General features: G+C 39.9%; 1 protein-coding gene across 1 annotated transcript in view; it reads left to right on the top strand.

The window, feature by feature from the left end:
* Positions 1–335: 335 nt before the first annotated feature.
* The window catches only part of LOC147799144 (lon protease homolog, mitochondrial-like), a 30219-nt gene continuing 14910 nt past the window's right edge, over positions 336–15644 (top strand). Inside the window, exons 1-14 of the mRNA XM_087137038.1 lie at positions 336–1274; positions 2396–2484; positions 4084–4206; positions 4594–4783; positions 5726–5787; positions 7556–7626; positions 9578–9636; positions 10533–10616; positions 10996–11127; positions 11323–11411; positions 12685–12823; positions 13411–13533; positions 13895–13950; positions 15524–15611. Of these exons, the coding sequence (XP_086993164.1) occupies positions 540–1274; positions 2396–2484; positions 4084–4206; positions 4594–4783; positions 5726–5787; positions 7556–7626; positions 9578–9636; positions 10533–10616; positions 10996–11127; positions 11323–11411; positions 12685–12823; positions 13411–13533; positions 13895–13950; positions 15524–15611 (2040 nt within the window). The 5' untranslated portion in view covers positions 336–539. The remainder of the gene's footprint in view (positions 1275–2395; positions 2485–4083; positions 4207–4593; positions 4784–5725; positions 5788–7555; positions 7627–9577; positions 9637–10532; positions 10617–10995; positions 11128–11322; positions 11412–12684; positions 12824–13410; positions 13534–13894; positions 13951–15523; positions 15612–15644) is intronic.

Here is a 15644-nt window from a genome sequence, read left to right as displayed (position 1 = left end):
TGGGTGGCTACATTCAGAACGCATATTCATTACTATTTTATAATATCTTCGGTGAAAGGCGAATAATTTTTTGCCGTGGCTAACCCCCATAAAATTGAAACGAAAATGGGTCATCTTGCCATAATCTTGAATTTCCAGTGAAAAAACGGAGGCCAACCTCTTCAGGAAAGTCAACAGGCGGCGCTATTTCGGTCTCATTTTGCACTGTTTTCTATGGGCGCGTATTTGGTGTAATGAAACCGGCAGCCACAGTTTTATTAGTGGAAAGTGTCTGCCGGAAAAAATGCAACTGAAATAACTGATAGAGGGCGTCCTCGCTTCATCGCTGATGCATGATGACATGACTTGTATACATTACATATTGTAAACCTAGGCCTAGTGTTGGTGAACACAAACGTACGTGCGTGCCTGGCACTTCTTTTAGTTTTTTGGTCTCTTATGATCGTATTGATAAAAAAAAGGGGTTGCACGTGTTGGGGAAAGAAAATCTTCAGTGTCAGTCAGCACTGGGTTCTTACGAGAAATACCGAAAAGGAAGAATGATGTTTAAGTTAAGCCGCCATTTTTCAACAACGCACGTGGACCGTTTGTGCACGATCGCAAGCAGTCTACATGTACATGGAGGTCTGTCGGCTTTGCCATGTTTGCGAACAAGATTTAGTGATGTTGTAGGATGTAAGCGTAGTTTTAGTGTTACTACTTTCCGAAAATTGCGTCTGAATTGCTGCAGTGAGCATCCCCTCCGGAGGCAGAAACTTGCTTGGACATCATCATCATTACTGACCAGTTGTGACCGGTCAAGCCAAGTTTTCCAAAGTAGGCCTAGGCCTACAGGTACATGTAGGCTTAGGCGTAAGCCCAAGCTGCTCATTCCTGAGCCAACTTCCTCGATAGGACATTCGTTGATGGGCCATGTAGAATTGGGATTTGGCCAGTGGAGCCCTTTGCTGACTTCCAGTGTGTTGATGCAGCAGAAGCGGTACTTTTGGAAGGGGAGTGGCCAGGAAGGGTCAGGACAGGATGGAGAGGATGGGGACGATCGTGACGATTCCTCAGACTCTGGCATTGAAGAGGACAGTGGAGGAGATGGCAGTGGGAATAGCCAAGGAACAGGTAGCAGTGAGGGCAAGGAAGTCCCCCCTTTCCCCTCGTCTCCGAGTGCTGTGCCAGTTGTATCCTTAGCTCCAATGACTGTTCCTGAGGTGTTCACGCCATTGCCTGTCATTGCTGTGCAGAGAAATCCAGTTTTCCCAAAATTCATTAAAATAGTTGAGGTAATTTCTTTCTTCGTGGAATAATTGCAAAATACCCCGCCACGCGAAAATACCCCCTAAAAATTCATGGCTACGTAGTCGAGTGGAGGTTGTTCAACTTCCGAGCTATCTTTGCTGCGTCAAGGTACGTGTTGTGTACAGTATTGAAATCATTTTCAAGAACGAAGCACTCACTTAAATTACATGCAACTCACTAGGGGAAGATTAAAATATTTCTAAGTCCAATGTGGGTCCCGGGGAGTGGCTACGTGGATACAGGGATACGAAGTGTGTCTTGTGCATCCTGCAACAAAGTGAATGGGGAAGGTTGAAGAATTTTCTAAGTCCAATGTGGGTCATGGGGAGCAGCTACGCGAATACAGGGATACAAAGGGGGCCTTGTGTGTCCTGCAACGCAAAGTGAATGGGGAAGGTTGAAGAATTTTCTAAGTCCAATGTAGGTTCCAGGGAGCAGATATGGGGATACAAAGTGGGCCTTGTGGATGGAAGCGTGACTTCGTATCCGCAGCTACGAGGTGGGCAAGTTGAGTGGCGGGGTATTCTGCAATTGTGCCTTCTTTGAACCACATTAATGAAGGACTTATCGATCCAAGTTGATGTTTTACTTTTTTTTTCTTTTTTTTTAAAGAAGGGGGTATGTTGGATGAATGTAAGGAGTGCAGGAAAGATTGCACAGATATGCTTGATAAATGTTCACAACAGCATGAACGCATTAAACATTTGTCAAGCATCAGAAAACTATATTCTTTCAGCATGATGATGCAAATGACAGATGACCAACAATACACTGCATTGTACATGTATACAATGTGACCTCTGAAGATACTTACAAAAAGAATATCAGGGTAATAGTACTGCTGTGATCAAGGTTGATGCTGCAAGATTCCTTAGACAAACTAGTATAGTACATGTATGTAAGTTTCTGTTCCCCCAGCTTGACCGAATTTTTTTAGATTTTCACTGAAATTTGAATGTAGTTTTCTGTGACTTTTCCTTTGAGAAAGGAGGTGGGAACATGTTCAGGTGTTGATCCATTTACAGTATGTACGTTTATGTGAATACTTCTCATGTACATGTACGATGCAATACAAATACATTGACAATTGAATTCTTATTTGTAGATTAGTAACAAGCCACTGATGGAGCTTATAAGAAGAAAGGTGCGTCTAGCTCAACCCTATGCAGGACTGTTCCTGAGAAAAGATGACCAGTAAGTTGACTGGTTTAGCTACATGTACTGTACATCCAGAATTGACCATCAATTTAGTTTCATAATTATCCTTCACCATGCCAAAACCCCTTTAATTCAGTTTGCTTTCTGAACAAGGGGTCCTTTTACACATTCACGTGGTAAAAAAGTAACTTGAAGCTTATTGAACTAGAAATGTACAAATCATCATGGAGTTCAAGTGAAAACTGATTAAAGGTTAACAGAAATTGAAAACATTTAGTTCATATGAAGTATTTCAAAGTAACAAAAAATACATAACCATTTCAAACACATCATAAATTTAATGTTTACCCCATTAATCGTGACCCCAAAATGAATAAAAAGATCCTGCATTTCCCCACCCACAAAAAATCCCCTTTTGGCCATTCGCACTCCCAAGTTCTTGATTTGTTCTACTCTACTCTGGACGTGACCAGATGTGCCAATCAAGTTCATCCCACACATGCTCGATGGGGCTTGGTCTGGACTGAAGGCAGGCCATGTAATGGTAAGAGTTCAATGTGATTATCCTCAAGATATTGGGTAATCACTCCGGTGGCCTGAAGTTGCGCATTATCATGTTGAAACAGCATCTGTTTGGGTGTCCATTCAGAAATGGCCTCACTACTGGCTCCAGAATTTCATTCAGATGCCCGTAGGGGGGTCTACTCCAGAGTCCTACTGCACAGAGTTGATCTCTGACAGTAAGCACTAACCCTGTAATTCATTAGCCTGGTCGTTGCCCTTGCTGAGTTGATTTCTGACAGTAAGCACAAACCCTGTAATTCATTTGCCTGGTCGTTGCCCTTGCTGAGTTGATTTCTGACAGTAAGCACTAACCCTGTAATTCATTAGCCTGGTCGTTGCCCTTGCTGAGTTGATTTCTGACAGTAAGCACTAACCCTGTAATTCATTAGCCTGGTCATTGCCCTTGCTGTAGTTCCTGCATTGCGGCGTCGGTCACGGAGGTGTTCTACAATGACGTACCAATCTTGAGTGGCTGTCATCATTTGAGATGTACTGCCTCTTGGCCTATCTGTCACACATCCAGTGTCTCTTACACGGATTGTTGATTCATGGACTTGATTCAGGCATCAAGCAGTGTTGAAGTCGAGTCCTCAAACCTGAGTACAGAGTACTCCGAGTACTTCAGGTGATGAGTCCTGGGCCAAGTAGAAGTACACTGGTGATGAGTTTGTGTCCAAAGCACTGAGTTTGATTACACTCACGGCCAAGTACTGGGCTGAGTCCGAGTACTGAAGACCGAGTACACATGTACATGTATAATACATGTACCAAGAAGAGTTAAATTAAACAAACGAAATGCAAAAGTGAACTCGTACATATAGCCTATAATATTTCAAACACCATGTAACTATCGTCTTTACCGAGTAGTTTGAACTTTCAACTTTTCTTGGTCCAAAAAAGTGTACATTTATAAAAAGTGATAAAATTGCTGTAATGCAAACTTTTCTCTCATTTAAGCGTTTTATTTACTGGAAAATGAAGTACGGTGCATGTATCCCTCAGTCTTCTGAAAATCAATTGTTCGTGTACTTAATATTTGTGTGTTTCTCTTGGTTTTGATATTGCCAACAGAGAACCAGACTCAGAGGTGGTGGATAGCCTGGATAACATCTACAACCTTGGTACTTTTGTTCAGATCCATGAGCTGCAAGATTTGGGTGACAGGCTACGTATGATTGTGATGGGACATAGGAGGTACGCACATACATGTACATGTACTTATGTACATACATGTGGTCTACTGCAGCTAAGCTTCAGTCTGCTTGGAGTATTTATGCCATGCAAAGATAGACCATCTTAATTTATGTAAGAACATTTATTCCATGTATTCAGGCAGAAGATATGGCAAAAAATCAAACTTGGAAGGACTTACATGTACATGGATGGAATTTTGAAGAGGGCCAAAACATGAACTAAAACTCTGTATTTTTATTTTTTTTTTCTCATGAATGATAGAAGAGACATTACCGAAGTAAACTTTCTCTAGCTCTGAAAAATTTCTTTACTACAGCTGGTTGTTGGTCATTTTGCCATTTGTGTGATAAAGTACATCTCTACTTTTTTTCCACTTTTTCATCCCAGAATAAAGTTGACATCAGTTTTGGACAATGCTGACATTTTTGCTGACAAACAGTCACAGAAAGGAGAAGAAGTAATTTCAGAATCTGAGGGAAGTGAAGATGCCTTGGGCACAGTGGCTGACAACCAGGTGCTGATGGCAGAAGTGGAGAATGTTGTACATCATCCATTCAAGACATCTGAAGAAATCAAGGTGCTATACAAATGTAGAACTATAATAGTTCAGGAACCGGACTAATTCAGTTCTCTTGTCACCCCAAGCAAATAAAAACAAGGTCAATTATTTGCAATCTTGATGAAACAGCAAGAGGCCATAACATTACTATGGCACTTCCAAAATATAAAGATGTTGCTAGTCTATAGTGAGATAATAGATGATGTAAATATGTTTGCCACAGATCTTTAAGTGTATCAGCAATGAAGTTTCATTTGCCAATTTTTCTGCAAATCAATAATCTTCAGTGAATGAAAATTATTTGACCCTCCTTTTCAATTAAATGCAAAAATGTAATTTTTAACTCATCCAAAAATGTCATTGCTTTCCCGGACAACTGAGGGCACTGTTACATGTACTTATGGGATGTCATTCAGGAAAGACAGGTTTCAATGCATGGGTTTTCCTGTTCAAATTATGAACCCAAAATTAGCTTAATGAAAACATTTCTGAGAAAGGATTCTATGTTTGCCTATTGCTTTGTACTTATTCGACCATAAGTCACCAAAGAAAAGAAACTTGAGACCAGCCAAATCTAACAAAATTTAGCAGTTTTTCTGCACAAATTGTGCAACATTGAGATTCCTTTCCTTGATGACAATATTGAAATACTCATTAGCATGAAAACCGAAAAGACAGGCTAATATCACTTTCTAATACTGAAACAATAATTGACAATGAGGTTAATCGAGATGTAAAGGTGCATTTTGAGAGTTTGTATTTTAAAATTTATAGTAGCTACTTGTACCCTTTAAGCAGAAAGAACATTGAGGCAATAATTCCAAATGCCCAGTCACCAGAGAGGGAAAATGCAACTTTAATTTGTAAAATGTCAGCATCCTGAGTGAGTGTCATTTTTTGACGGGGGGGGGGAAAGTAGTGTTTAATATTGTGCATGTGTATTGCAACTGTTCTATGCAGGCACTGACTGCTGAAGTTGTGAAAACTGTACGAGACATTATTGCGTTGAATCCGTTGTACAGGTAGGTACATGTATGAGAAGGGCTACCTTCTATCAAGAGGTATTTGTCAAGTAGCTGTTAATTTTTATAGTTTCTGTCACAAACAATGGTAATTTCTATCAAGGGCTTGGCTTTTGCATACTTTTCACAAATGTCAATGCAAAAGGAAATGAACATCTTGGAGCATTCGTGGTGGATGAATGTGCCAGATCTGAAATCAGGGTCCCCATACATGGGGTAAATCCTGGGGACAAAAGTTGTCCTGAAAAGTCATGGAAAATTGGGAAAAATATAGTGTCATGGCTTCCTGTTGCTAGAGGAGAAAAAGTCAAGGAAAAGTCGTGGAAAGCAAGTTTGTGCAAGGGTTCTCTTTGAATGGTGGCTTCTGATGTGATGTCAAAATAATAATAAATTTACCGGCTATGGAGGTTTTTCAGATGACATAACAGGATGGGTAAAAGCATTTCAGGAAGTGAAACATGTCCACAGAGGTGTGTGCATTTTCGAATCTGTGTATTTCTGTTGGCAATTTCATTATGCCAGAATGTTGAGAGACTTCGAGGGCACGCACCTTGTCACGCACATCTATGTAAATTGAACCCTGACCATCAAAAACCATGTGACTGAAAATCATACATCCTTGTCAGTCTGTGTTAGTGGCTACGGCATTCTGCCAATTCATCATAGCAAACAATGTTTCTTAGAAAAATAAAAGTCAAGGAAATTGTCACGTTTTAGCCCTGGAAAAGACATGGAATATTTGGTGGAACAGTGGAACCAGGGTTGTAATGACTCGAGTCAGTGACTCGACTGGAGTCCGACTTGATCCACAATTTCTGGCAACTCACCCTGAGTCCCGACGAGTAAGTGACTTGACTCATGTCACCGCGAGCAAATGACTCGATGTGACTTAAGTCCTTCATCAGAAGGCTGGACTCAAGTGAAAGCTTAAAATTAACACTCAAGCCCTGATAAATCAAACGGCTTTGCTAGAAATATTTGTAGTGACTTACTTTGCCTGTTTATCATGTTCCTTGTCATGAATGAAACATCCTACATGCATACCCAAAATATAGCAGCCATCAACGTCAGTTGTCCTTTCTACATGGTACAATGAACGTACATCATGTCATGGACTCTTCACCTTGTGGTTCTGCAGTGTGTAATGCTAACCTAGAACTGGACTTACAATGCATTTCTTATTTCTTGGTTTCATCATTGAGCTATTTGTCATCGGTGAAGCTTTTGTTGGAATGTCAGCTAAATTAATGCCCTGTTTTCATAAAAGCTTGCCTTGATTTCAAAACACAAAGAGATGAAAGCCCTCATTTACATAATAAGAAACAGATTTGTATAATATTAGGTTGGGAAGGTATCATGGAACAAATGTTGCCTCCTTCAATGGATAACAATCACCGGCACTGTTTTTATTTTCATGAAGAGTATTCACCCAATTTAATAGCCCAGATGTGAGTAAACAAAGGCCAAAAAGTAACTTTTTCTCCCATGTTCATTTGTTGTTTTGAGTTTAATTATTTGTGACTTGAATTGACTTGAGCAAAATGGCTTGACTACATGTTGACTCAAATGTCTTTAACTCTACGCAACCTCTCAACATCTGTACCCACATGTAATGACTTGACTTGACTCGAGTTTTGACATGAAAATGACTTTAGTGACTTGAATGGAACAACATTAAGTGTGTACATTGGGAAATATGATTGACTTGATAATCTTCAAGTGGTAACCTTCACTGAGTGCATTTATGTGTTTTAATTCCTTTCTACAGAGAATCTGTCGCTCAAATGATCCAAGCTGGCCAGAGAGTCATTGACAATCCTGTGTATCTTAGTGATTTAGGTAAATACTTGTTCTGTATGAAAGTCAGCCAAATGTGGACCCTTTACAACCCCAAAGGGTTGATCTATAAGTCTCACACCTTATACTTTATAATTATACTTCGCAATTTTTGAGAGAAATGAAACGAAAAGAATCAAACATTAGGCCTACCTAATTGTTAGGAATGACGGAATCATTTTTGATTCTCCCGGCGACACAGTTTTGCGCGGTCGCTCTGTCAGTGTAAAATGTACAATCGTTCGGCACACACATGTCGCTAGCGTTGCTGCATGCATAATGCTACATACACCAACTGTACATGTACATGGCTTTATGTGCTTGTAGTACGTCACACACATTGGAAGCGCAAGGGGAAGTCTTGTTTCTGGGCTGTACAAATACATGGCTATCGCCGGGGTTGTCAGTATATATAATGAGTGAAGAGTTATAAGCTTAAACACCATTGGACGAAACTGAGTCCAGTTGTGGTCACTGACCAATCAGCCTTCCTCACACAAAACACGGTCATGTGTTATGCAAAACTTCGCAACACGTGCATTTGCACTGCACACGTTTTCACTTCACAAGTATACAACCGTAATAGTTGAGTGCTTTCAAGAGGTGGGAGGGGATGGGTGACCTCGGGTACAGGGTGGGGAAAGACGAAAGCAGCGGGATGGACATGGTTGTTGAGGTAGGCTCTTAATGGAGCAGATATTTGTCAGTATGTGAACCAATTGAAATAAGTGTTTCTGTTCCTGTATGTATGCTGTGTGTTAAAGGTTTGGAATTGCTAGCCTGTACTAACTTTACCGCTGTGACCATGTTTGGAATTTTACCGTTCTTCTTCAAGACAAACCAAAGTATATTCACATGGACAGACTATATCCTGTTTTTGTAAAAGAATGAACACAAGGATTGCAGACCATTTGACAGCTCTGGAACGCACACACTTTTTAGCAGAGTTTTAATGGCAGTCGTAAAGCGTAACAGCCTCAATCGCTCAGCGCAGCCATGAGATGACACCACTTTTCGGTCAAATTTTCCAATTATCCCAAGTATTTTGTGGAGATGTTTGTCCTATGACAGTTGTTCCGATCACTGACGATGGCATTTTTCAGAAAATCTGGGCTTTTTACTCACATCTTCACAAAATGATCTCTAGAAGTTGACATGCTTTCACGATGCTGGCTACCGCGCCGTAGGTGTAGTGAGCAACAACAAATTCCTTTAGAGTTGAGGATGGGACCAGACCAGTCAATCACGATGTGCCACATAGTGATGAAAGCCACGGTGAGATCATGCCAGTGTGGACCGCAGCAGATCTTTGTGTGCAGACATGTTTTGCATTTATGAATAGAAATAACTCTCATAGGAAAGGGATCCGGCGAATAGAAACCTCGCACAATCGGGAAATTTATTTTTAAAATCCATGGAGAATTGGAGTGATCTTGCAGTTGAGGAGATCACTGCATGGTCCGTCAAGGCTGCTGTTGTGGAAAGAGCATGATTTTACGACCGTCGTGAAACTCTGATTCTTTTTAAATGTATTGGACATACTGGTATCTCTTCCAGTTTGCTTGAAGGAAGAAGGTGTGATGTGAAACTGCTGCACTATTTCTTGTTGGTTTTGTTGATTGGTTATATGTAATGCTGACCCAATTTTATATTTGTATTTTACTATGTCTTGATTGATCCAAGGTTTTGATTCATTGTTCAAAATCACACTCCTAGAAAAATTGCACACCTGGAAATGTCCAGGAGTGTTTTTTCACACGCCTGCCATTTCCAAATCACAAGGACTGAGGTTGTAGCCAACGGTATGCAGAATTTTCTTTTTTTCAATGCACTGGCCATGTGTACATGAAGGTGTATTATTGATAATGTGCATATAGTATTTTCTTGGATATGGAATGGCTTTGTGAAAGGGAATTCGTTTCCATGTAAGCTCAATTGTTTCTTTGATTGGCAGGTGCTGCGCTGACTGGAGCAGAACCAGCTGAGCTTCAGGAAGTTCTAGAAGAAATGAATGTAAGGATCACATCAAGCAATTCTCTCTAAATCTGACCCAACAATGTTTTGGTTCTCCCACTGAATATGTTTCAACTCATGTTGTAATACCTCTGTCTCGAGTACTTTCTTTTTCATTGGCCCAGAACAATCACATGCAGGGTGCCATATTACTGCATGTCACACTCACTATTTGACATCTTATCAGTCAGTGTTGAACATGTATGATATCGCACACATGCATACATACATGTATGCACCCATAATGACCCACAGGGACAGAAATGTTCCCACAACTCTTTCCTAATTTGCCTAACAAAAGAAACTGTCCCCTGTTGGCATGGTGAAGGCCTGCCGAATTATTCTTGTACACTAATGCACTTGAACAAGTACTTGAAGAGTATCAAATGCTACCTGAACTGGTATTTGAGCAAGCATTCTAAGTACTGGACAAATACACCAAAGCCCTCTGTTTTACATGTATCTTGCGCATAATGTGGTTTTTCCTGTTTATTTTTAACTCAAAGATACATCTACATTCTACACACTACCTACAAGTTATACTTGTAGGTAGTGTGATTGTTTTTCTTCAGTGACCACTTATGTCAGTGCACTGAATTTGCCGTTCATATTTGTGTATGCCTGTCGTTATCAGCGATCTTATTCCACTTAACACCTTTGGCTTGCCCAAGGTCTACTCACCAGGACTCACTATTGTCAGTGAGTATTTGCAGTTGCTGCACCCACCCTCTAGAGGAGGCTGCCATGGCATGTCCAAGACCTACTCTCAATGGACACATTCAGTTAAAGACACACTTACTCCAACTTCAAAGAGCGCTTAGAAACACCTGTTAAAAGGCCTAATAAATACAAATACTTATAACCACCCTGATGTCTCTTTACACGTATCATCTCAGATACCTAAGAGGCTGATGTTAGCACTCAGTCTTCTCAAGAAAGAGTATGAAGTGAGCAAACTCCAGCAAAGACTTGGTAAAGAGGTAAGACACCAGCAGCTTGTGGCCAAAGGTTTAGGATCTGGCTCCAGATAACAGTGAGGTCAAGCTGTAAGGAATTATACCCTGTTGAGAGAAAAAAAAAGTTGCTTTTGTCTCTGAGTTTTGGCACTTTCAATTGCCCTTCACAGGAATTTTTTTAAGGGATTTGTCTTGGACATTCTTTTTTATTGTACAGGGTTGGATGTACATAGTCAAATCAGTAAGGCCACAGTCATTTTGTTGCAACTTAAATAGGGCCACAGTTGTTTATTTTATTACAAATTAAACATTGTCACAGTTTTTTATCGCTTAGGCTCATTAGATATGTCTGATACCTCAAGTGTGGAAATTTACTGCTGAGTTTCTTCTTGATTTTTCACAGGTAGAGGAGAAAGTGAAAACAGCTCATCGCCGTTACATGCTCCAAGAACAACTGAAGATCATCAAGAAGGAATTGGGCTTGGAGAAAGATGATAAGGATGCCATAGAAGAGAAATTCCGAGAGAGACTCAAGGTGCGTCTTTGTGCTATCTATACATTTCCCTTGCGTTAACTTTGCTTGTGTTCCTGTATGGGAATAGAGGTAGATCACTGTCAAGTTTGCTGCCAAAAATTTACCTCAAAGAGGCAACTCAACAGTCATTGTTTCACACATATTACCACTTCAGTCTTCTGAAGAAAAAGTTAGGAAATGCATTTGTACTTACAGGGCAAGGAAGTACCAAAGCCAGTCATGGATGTCATCGATGAAGAGATGAACAAATTGTCTTTCCTTGATAACCATTCCTCAGAATTTAGGTAAGAAATAGGCCTTGAGCTCATATGTAGAAAGTTGTACCCAATCAGCTCAACGAAAGGCAAAATTAAAGAAAAGCAAAGCATTCGTCAAAATCATGTAATTTAGTTTAAGCTGTGTCCAACAGTATTTTGTATGGAAGAATGTAATAAAAAAAGTCATCCCATTAAGAATCTTGCCAATAGTTGTTCATGAACTTGTGTGGATGCATGTTATGCATATATGTCAAAGCTTCTTTCATATGGCATGCTCATTGCATGAATCATTTCCAAGTATTGTGGTGATAAATTATAGAGAGAAATTATTAACAATTAGCAGTGATTATAATTTTACTCTGCTAAGGTCCTATTTGCTTACCTGTAAGTGCACAATTTTGTTGTATCGACTTTGGTTGTATGACACTGTCACAGACATCGGTGTTTGAACAAAATGTGTGATTTGCTACACTGTTTTTTGATGTTTAGCTTGGACAGCAACCAAAGTGCCATAGTCAAACTGTAGCCTATTGTTGAGACAAACATGGCTCTTCTGCATGCTTCATCTCATTCTACCTTGGAAGCAAAAGAAGATGACATTTTATTTATGGTTTGGCCAAGTAAATCAAAAAGACAGAGGCAAATCATAGAAAGAGGATAGCATTATTAAGACAATATTGTAACTGTGCCCGGCTGATCAGAGAGCCATCCAAAGATAGTGATAGGTTGTCACTGTGCCCTGCTGATCAGAGAGCCATCCAAAGATAGTGATAGGTTGTCACTGTGCCCGGCTGATCAGAGAGCCATCCAAAGATAGTGATAGGTTGTCACTGTGCCCTGCTGATCAGAGAGCCATCCAAAGATAGTGATAGGTTGTCACTGTGCCCTGCTGATCAGAGAGCCATCCAAAGATAGTGATAGGTTGTCACTGTGCCCGGCTGATCAGAGAGCCATCCAAAGATAGTGATAGGTTGTCACTGTGCCCTGCTGATCAGAGAGTCATCCAAAGATAGTGGTAGGTTGTCTCTGTGCCCAGCTGATCAGAGAGCCATCCAAAGATAGTGATTATTTTCGGGAACACTTTCAAGTTGCAACTGGTAAAGTATGTTTTAGACTTAATGTATTGCATGTTAAAAGCATTTTTCGTGTGAGTCCGGCACTTTGCACCATAAGTTGCATGTCTTTGTCAGGTAATGGTAAGTGTACACCTTTATGTGTTCGTGCATGGGTTTGAAAAACAAAGTTGCATACGCGTAGGTAGGCCATTCAGTGCTTCGTCATTTGAATTCTATCTTGGTAGTGTGACCCGTAACTACCTGGATTGGTTGACACAGTTGCCATGGGGAGTCTTCAGTGATGAGAATCTTGAACTGAAGACAGCAAGGGAAGTCCTGGAGAGGGATCACTATGGCATGGAGGATGTCAAGAAACGCATTCTGGTACACACTCATTGCTCTTTACTTTACACCACTACCTGCAGTGAAATCTTGGTTTTAGAGGGATGACGTTACTCAAAGACACAAGATGACTTTCCATTTAAACTACATACACTGCTGAAACAAACTGCCCCATGGGTTACGTTTTGACTGTCAGTGTACAAAATTACAAACAATAAAATACAGTATGTAGGAGCTCACTTTGTTAAAAAATGAACTTATGCACATTTTAAAATTTTTAGCATAAATGCCTGAATAAATACACATACATGTAGGCTTTAATGCCCCTTATGAAATGGCCATGTTTTGTAGGACTGTTTACAAGTGCAGTGTAATCATTGGCTCAGTATTTTCTTTGCTGCTTTTAGACACATAGAAATTGGGCTCCTAGGAATGTTGCTATTCATCCTCATGGAGCTGGGCATACCTTCTTGCAGAGCTGCATGCATTGCAAACACATTCAGAAGGGTGGGTCAGTGGTCCCTCCTGTTGTGCTCATGGCATAAACAATGGCTTAGCCTTTTCTCCATGTACATCTAGCATAATGCATATTAATGAGTCATTGTGTTTCTGTATATTTATCTTTACAGGAGTTCATAGCAGTGAGCCAGTTAAAGGGATCCACCCAGGGAAAAATCTTGTGTTTCTATGGACCACCAGGTGTAGGCAAGACCAGCATAGCAAGGTCTATTGCTAGTGCACTCAACAGACAGGTATGAATCATCACTGTATGGTCTTGGAATTGATGTAGGAATTGAGGTTAGAAAAGGTCCAAAATTAACAGAATTGGAAAAAACAGGACATCAGGTGAAAAACTTCTGCATAGTAAAGGCAGACAGGAGTAGGATTGAACACTTTCCTTGGTAAGGGAAAATCTTTACATTCTAGCTCCGAGTGTCCATGAAAAGGAAGATGGAAAGCATGTGTTTAACGGAATCATGAAATGAGACTTGCCTGATAAGTCCTTTGATAATAACTAACAGCAAGTTGGTCAAGCTTTTTATGTTAACTGATCAGTCCATTTGTGGATGTGAGTGAATGTTGATAAAGTTCCTTTTCTCTTGCTTTGACTAGTACTTCAGGTTCAGTGTTGGTGGAATGACAGACGTGGCCGAAATCAAAGGACACAGGTAATGCCCTGTGTGTGACTGTTGAATGTTAGGATGCAGATGATAAAGTCACAACATAAAGCTTTCATTGTGTCTTTATGAATTCAATTCTTTGTATCCTGCATGATTCTATTTGTAAACATCAGTGTTTTATACAAGTCCATCACAAGTCTCTGTAAGTACATGCACCTGTAAATCCATTGCAAGTCCATCACAAGTCATTCAGTCTTGAGCCAGTTCACAAGCTATTCAATTGAGATGTGACAAAAGCATTCTTTTGTCATTATGCTCCCTGTTACTCATGACTGGCCTTGTAAAGGGACTTGACTCTAACGCTAGTAAAAATTTGGACTAGTCTCCAGCACCAATGACCAGAAAAGGTGTGTCATGTAAGTCCAAGCATTTTGGAGTGATGAAGCAAATAGTGTGTTTCCAGTAAGGTTAGAAGAAAAAGGAACTATGTACATACATGTATAGTATGGCTTTTCCCAGTTAATTTTGCACTTCATTCATTTAAAATTGCTGAAAAGAATTGTCACTTGCCCCTAAATGTTGATTCCAATTTTGAAGTAACACCACTAGATTTCACTTTCAGAACATAACTTATTCATCCTACATATTGTCATTATGTCTCATTCCTGGGAATGGCGTTGAATTGGAAAAGCAAATTGGTTTTTTTGTCATTCATTTTACTGATTTAATCATTCAATTTCGTCAGTGATATAAATTTGTATACAGAGCATAGGCCCTTAATCTTATCAACAAGAGAGAGTTAAATAAGAGTGAGTTATGGAGGACGGTGTGGATTTGCTTTTTCCAATTCAACGCCATTTGCAGAGTGAGACGAAAATGACGATAAATAGGACGAATAAGTGTGGTTTTTTTGTGATTTACAGTTTTCAAAGTGAAATCTAGTGGTATAATTGTAAAATTTTAATCAACATTTAGGGCAAGTGACCCTTCTTTGACAAAATTATATTTTCATTTAGGCAATTTTAAATGAAAGAAGTACTAAATTAACCGGGAAAACCTATATATTACGGATTTTATAAAAAAAAATTAGTATACTGTGGCTACATGATGTGTTTGTTCGTGTACATGTATGTCATTGTTAAGTACATTTACATGAAATACTCCACTGAATGTTCCTTCCAGGCTTGATTTGGGGGTCATTTTTCACAAGAAACCTCAAAATTAAAAGCAGACAGCAAAACTTGAAAGTGTGTGTATATCCTTTTTGCATGAGCAATAACAGTGAGGTCCACTCACAGGGTGTCCATGCAAGCTTGCACTTGTATGATTCAGAATACCTGATTTTCACTGGAATATTTGACCTTCGCATAAGCGCCAAGGCTACAAACTGTCGTCTTGTCTGTACCAGTCAATAGGTGTTTGTTCGTGATAAATCAGATAGATTGCTGATCCTAGTCCTGGTGCAACTTGGCACTTAATTGGTTTCTGGACTTGTGGTATTTTTGTCTCATCTCTTCTGATTTGAATGTAACATTTCTTAATTTTGTTTCAACGTTTCAGTAATTCTTCATCAAAACAAACACTTTTTTGTAAAGTGGGAGGTTGAATTTCATTTATTCAGACGTACCTATGTTGGAGCCATGCCTGGTAAAGTCATCCAGTGTCTGAAGAAAGTGAAGACTGAAAACCCTCTCATTCTCATTGATGAGGTCAGTCATGTGTGTGTCTCAGTCTTGTACTGC

Source organism: Acanthaster planci, linkage group LG05 (assembly GCF_054643075.1).
Source record: "Acanthaster planci isolate LZ-2023a linkage group LG05, COTS_SCS, whole genome shotgun sequence".
In the NCBI taxonomy this organism is placed as follows: domain Eukaryota; kingdom Metazoa; phylum Echinodermata; class Asteroidea; order Valvatida; family Acanthasteridae; genus Acanthaster; species Acanthaster planci.
Note: the sequence above shows the minus strand (reverse complement) of the source record. Positions and strands in the feature narration are given on the sequence as shown.